The sequence below is a fragment of the Vigna unguiculata genome, chromosome 7, assembly GCF_037176805.1.
Source record: "Vigna unguiculata cultivar grain cowpea cultivar isolate G323 ecotype 2 chromosome 7, ASM3717680v1, whole genome shotgun sequence".
NCBI lineage: Eukaryota > Viridiplantae > Streptophyta > Magnoliopsida > Fabales > Fabaceae > Vigna > Vigna unguiculata.
In genome coordinates this window covers 4,677,202-4,684,661 of record NC_140798.1, presented here as the reverse complement: position 1 = coordinate 4,684,661, position 7,460 = coordinate 4,677,202, and the positions used below count along the sequence as shown (strand labels likewise).

At 28.2% G+C, this 7,460-nt stretch overlaps 1 protein-coding gene across 1 annotated transcript; it reads right to left on the bottom strand.

Moving 5' to 3' along the window:
* Window positions 1–3,816: 3,816 nt before the first annotated feature.
* On the bottom strand, window positions 3,817–5,379 carry LOC146884549 (cucumisin-like). Its single transcript, XM_085675568.1, has 5 exons — window positions 5,335–5,379; window positions 5,064–5,123; window positions 4,612–4,698; window positions 4,296–4,497; window positions 3,817–4,190 (listed from the first exon to the last, which is right to left on the bottom strand). The coding sequence occupies exons 1-5, from the start codon at window positions 5,377–5,379 to the stop codon at window positions 3,817–3,819; spliced, it is 768 nt and encodes a 255-aa protein (XP_085531694.1).
* Window positions 5,380–7,460: the final 2,081 nt, after the last annotated feature.

The window sequence follows — 7,460 nt, the reverse complement described above, 5'->3', positions numbered from 1 at the left end:
ATATCACATTCTACATGATTTTCAGTTATTAAGAAGCCTTGTAGCCGATTCCATTGCCTCTGGATAAGATACCTTTTAACACCACTTTTATTATGCTTCACTTTTCTTGAAGGTACAATATGGATTAAACGATTGTTTTTTTATTATCTCAGATTGTAACTCTATCTTTCTACTCGTAGGGAAGAGGCAAATGAGTTGTGTCAAAACTAGAGAATAATGTGGACAAGTCACATACTGCTTCAGCTAAGTTTATCATATTTGTAAATTTCCCTCATGATATTGTCTCCGTTTATCATATTTAGTTGATTTTCTTTAGCATATTTTACCATCATGAGGAAATTGATATTAATTATGCTGTGTACAAAAGAAGAGGTACAAATACTCTTACATCTTAATCTTTCTTCATTACAGGATGGTAGAATAAGGAATACAGGAGCTATGCTAATTTGTGACATTCTTCTTAATTTCTCTTTATAGATTGGTATGTAGAATTGGATTTATCATTTTCATTAAAATGGTTAGGTTTTTTTTAGCAGAATATAATTAGTCTGCTATCTTTTTTCCTTGGAAAAATATTATTAAATTCATTCCCGAAGGGAAGTTCAATAACAAAGCTATAAACAAGACTAGTTATTCATGTTTTGAATTATAAGAACACTACTTTTTGCGTAATGTGGTTTCTATTTGCATCATGCTTGAATATAACTTGTATATATTCTTTTCTTTTAACTAGGCCCTTGGTCATTCGAGCAATTCAAGTTCAAGTTCACACATTGACAGAGATAGTGAACATGGTACATCGAATATTAACTAATGCTTTGTCAAATTGTTAATTTTTTTACGGTGTACTATAATATCAATTATAATGACCTATATAATGCAGATATTTCATAGACAATAATTACTGTCATATTTGAAGGTTATTGAACTAGAATTTTGCTGTGGAAAATGACATGCCAGTGAATTTATGCACTTGTTCAAAATTATGATGCATTATAATTGCAATTATTTTTTTTTATAGGTGATGAACTTTATATATTAGTCTACTGGATTCAAAGCTGCAAGCATTTGGAGCAACAACAAATAGGATTAATGTGAAAGAAGAAAATTCGTTTTCCGAACCAAGTATTTTATATTTAGAACATTATGTTATTTTTTTCTCGACATGATGTATTTTCTATTTTTATATTTACATTGTAATTGTCAATATTTTATCAAATCATCAATGAAATTAATTTTAGTTAATTTTTGTGTACTTTATGAATTTTTATATTTTATTTATTTTTTATTATAAAAACAATTTCATTAAATTAATAAATTATAAATGTATGTGAGTGAGTAATTACAAAATAAAAGAGGTTTTAAACCTCCACAAAATAATAGTGACCAATAGAAGAGGTTAAAACCCTCCACAAAACAACCTCTGCAATATAACTCGAATATCAGGGGTTATCAAAAACCTCTGCAAATAATTTGTGGCAACTCTAACTATAGGGGTTTGAAAAACCCCCGCAAATTAATTTGCGGAGGGCGAAAATCCCCGCGGATTGAAAAAAAAACCTCCACTAAATGATAATTTTTTTGTAGTGATTCATAAATATTTTGTATTAATTATAAATTCACACTTAATTAATTTTTCTTCGACCAATTTCATGACTGAGATTCAATCTAGTCGGGTAAATATATTATAAAATCTATAACAATATATGAAAAGATATATTTTTTTGTCCGTATTTTGTTATTCTAGTTTTACCGTTAATTATTATTTTCTAAATAATTTATTTTTAACCATTATTTTTTAAAATTTTTAAAAATTATTTTAATTTCTTTTATTTACATATTTTATTTTTCTAATTTTACATTTAATAATTAAATTAAAAATTAATTATAATTTTTTATTGCTTTTAATTTAAATTTTTATAAAAATTAAAAAAATACAAATATACGTGATACACTATGTTTTCGCTAATTATAATAAAAAGTTTAAAATGACGGTTGTACTTTCATTTTTTTAATATAGTTTGAATGATATCAAATTTAAAAATACATATTTTAGAATACTTTAAACAAAAATATTTCAGATTATATCCAGAAATATCTTTCGCATAATACAATTTAAAATTTATTTAAAATAAATTGTATTTTAGAATATATATATATATATATATATATATATATATATATATATTCTAAAAAGTATTTTCAAATTTTAAAATATCTTTTGAATTATACTATCCAACAATATATTTTGTTTATACATTCTAAAATGTTTTTTTAAAAGATTCTTTTTAGATGGGTGAATTCGAAACTTTATTTTCTATGATTTTTTTTTTAATTGCTAGCTGGTTGTTTGTGACAATTCCATTTCTAGCTGCATTTTAATGGCTCAATGTCATCAACATTTAGGAATTCTGCAATTTAGTTTGTTTCATCCTTAATTTTTTTATCATTATGTTGTCTGTGATGATAAGTTTTCGTGTTTGTAGTAATGCTAAGAAGCCAAGTTGCTTTTACCCCATTCCTCAAGCCAAGTTAAATAAAATAATGACCAATATTCTCATTTATATAATATACAAGAGAAACTTTTGGACGTTGAAGTTATGCATGAATGATGTGGTATTTTGAGACTTAACTTAATGTGATTTATATGAGATATGAATTATTTTAAGATAACATGTGAAAGATGTGATAATTTCATGGAGAAATTCCTTTGATGATAATATAATGTAGGTAATGATTTATGGATTCAAATAAGGTTATATCTTGACACTCTAATGATTATTCAGACTCACATAGAGTATAATAGTTCATGTGGTGAGAATAGCAAGATGTTTAGTTTAAGGCAAAATAATGGCCTTAGATGGACTAACCTTGTGTGTGATAAGGTGAAACCCATTAGTAATGGCTCTGTAGAGCAATAGAGCCACAAATGCAAGTTTTCAGTGAATCTGATTTCATTACATGTATATGGATAATTGAGTTAGAAAGTCTACTATTGTTTGGTATACATGTTGCTTATGTTATAATAACTTGATTATTTTTGTTAATTTAATTTCATTAACTTACCCTTTTTCCTGTGTTTCTGTTTTCTTGTTTGTCTTTTCTTTTACTATGATCATCAAAATTGGTGTGATCAGATAAGAAGACATCTATTGATCTTGATTAAATATAAAGTGATGTTGTTGTTTAGATTGTAAATTTCAAAAAAAAAATTATAACAAAATTGTTCCGATGATACATTTTTTGCCTCACAATATATACAACAGTTTTTTTCAATTTTAATATTTTAAATGAAAATAAAAAATCGAAAATAAAAATAGCAATTAAATTGAGGGATTGCAAAGTTAAGTATATTATGAATTTAGTAAATTTATATTTAAAACAATTTTAGATTATGGTAAATCTTATGTTTTTCTTGCCTCTATTTAATCTACAACAATAAAGAGGATTCCCTCTTTTGTGTCCACATTTCATAATACCAATTCTACCCTATACAATATAATTATTTATTAAATTTTTTAAAATTAATGGTTATTTTTACATATTTTCTATAAAACTGTTTATCTTTTTTTTCTTTTTTTTATTCCTCAACAATAAATTTTTCTATTCATTTTACTTTATTTTTAACATTTCACTTCAATTTTAATAAATATAAATTTATTTTATATACTAACTTAATAACATTACACTATTATCACCTACTAAGATACTATCATTCATATTTAAAAAATGCGTATACACAGGCGCGATAGCGCGGTGTGTACGCTAATCATTACTAAAATTTTTAATATATTATTAGATTTGTTTGCAAATTTGTTATAAAATTTTGCAAAGAAAATATGTTGATGTGTTAACTCCAACATTGGTAACGGTTCTATGAAAAGTGCCACTAAAAGGTGGTGAAGTGTTGATGGAAAGAGCGAAAGATGGGAGATTAAGATCCCTAACCATTCCATTATTGTGTTGTTGTGTACAACAACTATCATCGCTTGTAATAGTTCGTAACTTTTTGGTATCATATCCTTGGCCGCACAGAAAGTTAACATAATCAGTTTCGTTTGCATCATAAACTAATCCAGGATTCAGTGCCTTCACAGGGTTGATCTGGCCAGCACCATAAGCAAATTCAGCTTTAGGATTGAGTGATGCACTCATTGGGGTAGCTGCAAAAAAGAGAGAGAAAAAAACAACTCACTCGTGTATTTTAAGTCTAACTCAATTCTACAAAATCGATTTGTAAGATGAAGTTTACATTCACTTATATACTATAAAATCAGAGAGGTCGAGAACAATACCTGCTGATTTGATTGCTGTAGGTGACCAATAAGGATGGAATGACTTGACATAAGCTGTTGCTGCAGTAGCATGATGGCATGCCATTGAAGTGCCAGACACTACACTATAGTTTGAAATTCTCTTATCTCCAATGACTTCAGAAACAGGAGAAATTGGAGACCATGCAGCTAAAATCTCAACCCCTGGAGCAGCTATATCAGGCTGCAAAATCAAAAAATGATTAGAACATGCAAACCGTTTCTTCTAAAATCAACATTCAGTTTATATCACAGTGCAGTTCAGTTTGTCAGTAAAAAAAATAATTCAGTTCATTACCTTAAGAATGTTTGGAGTTACTGCATTTGGTCCTCTAGATGAAAATGAAGCTATGTAAGGTGCCAATGAATCTTTACCTTCATTACTCTTAAATATAGTAGCAGTGGGGTTAGTGTGGTATGCATTTAATATAATATAAATTAGTCACATGTATACATGAAAGAAAATTGCTCCTGTGATTCTTATAACAAGAAAAAAACAAATTTTTATATTCTATTGTAATATATTTATAGATTTTTTTTTTTAACATCGTAGTCTTTTGATTGTTTCTAGTCAGATCTATAAACAAGAAAATATATATGTAAAGAGTGTCGTAGTATGCAAAGTATTCCTCAACCCTCAGAGGCAGATCAGATGGGACTTATGGCTCTGTTGGCTCTTCTGGCCATAACCTGCCCAATCTACAAAGGGTATCCTAGCGAATACAAGCCACTTCAATTACACAAATATACCATGACTTGACTTAGAACAAGATAGGTTAGCTGAAAATAGGCATAGCACTTCAGCCATTCCTGATAACGAACACATTTCCATGATGAATATCATACAATACGAAGAAGATGAAAATGATGAAATGACTGATGAAGAATGGAATCATCATCAGGCAATTATAGCCATGTATAAACAAGGATCTTTGGATCCCTCTACAAACACAAATATTGAAAATATTTACGATGAAACAGACGATATCATAAATAATTTTCTTGATTATTACCAACATACATTGAACAATGGACTGCTACTGTAATCCGTGATTATGGTATCCATTACGAAAAAGAAGTTCAGTCTTCACAAGACATGATTGCCAAAGGTGAAACCTACTTAGGTGATATAGCCAGAGCATGTTGGGAATCTTTTAAAAAAAATTACCCAACAGAATTAAATACATTAGTGATCGAACCAGGTCCTAACATTTATAATTTTTGCTCTCTAATACAAAGATTACTCACTTCTCAATCTGCAAATGATGGGAATACACTCAGACAACAAATTTATTTAGGACATCTAGAAAGGTTGTCTATAACATATTTTGGAAAAATTAAAGAATTTTTACAAGATTATCTCATGTATGCCTCCATAGCCGGATGTTTTCATGATATAAGTGTTGGAGAAAAAATGTTTCTTAAACTTCAAGGAAAATTAGGCCAGAAAATCAGATAATCCTGGAAAAACGATGAGGTAACTCCCATGTTAAATAACCTCTCAATAAGAATACAACATATTATGAAAGTAATGGAAGACACTTGTACACATATTGCAATACAAAAACAATTAAAAAATTTTGATTCTGGAATTTGTAAACAAATATACACTCCACAACAATACAATCAAAATAAAAAATATATGCCCAGAAGAAAACCTAGACATAGCCAACTTTATAGTCATAAGTCTCAATCGACTGTACAAAGACCAACTAATTCTAGAAAGACTTATACTATAAGATCCTCAAATTCTAGGAAACCAACTCTAAACCCTGATAGGCACGTTAGAAAATTTAGAGAAAATAAAAATTACAAACAAACATTAAAATGTTATGCTTGTAGCCAAACTGGACATTTCTCAAGAGATTGTCCAAACATAGCAAATCTTTATACAAAAGAAGCAGAGCTCATCAAATCTTGCCACATGAATCTTCTTCCAATCGACGAAGATGTATCTACTGATTCTGAAATATTATCAGTAGTTAGTATAACAGAATTCAATGATGAAATTAATTTAGAAAAACAACCCAAAAATTATGACTTAATAAATGATTTCACAAATAATGAATTTATCCAAATTTACCCTAAAGAAAATGATTTCGAATTAAATGACAAATATAATGAATTGGGCGAAATATTAGATGATTCTGGATATTATCTAATGAATATAACTGAAACAAATATATGTCCTCATACATTACAATACTTTTCAGGACCAACATCTATTCCCTGCTAGTATTGTGATAGATATTTTCATAAATCACAAAGGGCTCATTGTCCTTTATGCTACAAAAATTTTTGTATAAAATGTATTGCAACACATCTAAAAATACAAGAAATACCAATTTTTTTAGAACAAAAAGAAAACATAAAAGATAAAAACATAATTGATACTAGGACTTCAATTTTAGAAACCAGAATAAATAACCTTGAAGAAAAAATTCTTCGTCTAGAACAAATAATCCAAGATTCTGGAACAAGTATCATCTCAAAAAACATACAAAATAACATGATGGGAACCACAGAATGTATCCCATTAGTTTGTAATGAAAAACAACTAATATCTGTTAAAGTGTTAGTAAAATTAAATTTTCCAAAACAAAACAAAAACCCTGCTAAAGAAGAAATCATACAGGCCCTCTTAGACACAGGATGTTCTGAGACAGTCGTCTGCAAAACAAAAGTACCTTCATATGTGATTACTAAAAGTAAACATATACAAAAAACAAGAACTATGTCTGGAGTAGTAATGATAAATGACGAAGAAATAAACAATATTTCTCTTCAATTTAGTACAAATTGTGACCTATTTGGCCAAAAAAATACATCTTAAAACCATGCGTGTAGAAAATTTAGTCCCTTCAAAACAAAGCATGATTATTGGTTTAGATTTTATTTTAGGCCATAATAGAACTATCACTATAAACAAGGATTATGTCATTATTAGTGATAAAACATAAATGTCACCCATAATTAGTGGAGACAGCTATACAAAACAATCCTATGATGAATGTTCATGTACAAGCACTAAATCCTCAGAAAAATGTGATTGTATGAAAGAAGATTTGGAATTCATAGATTACTGTCCAGATGACACTATGGACTCTTTTTCATCCATAAAAATACCCAAAACAATCACTTTTGATA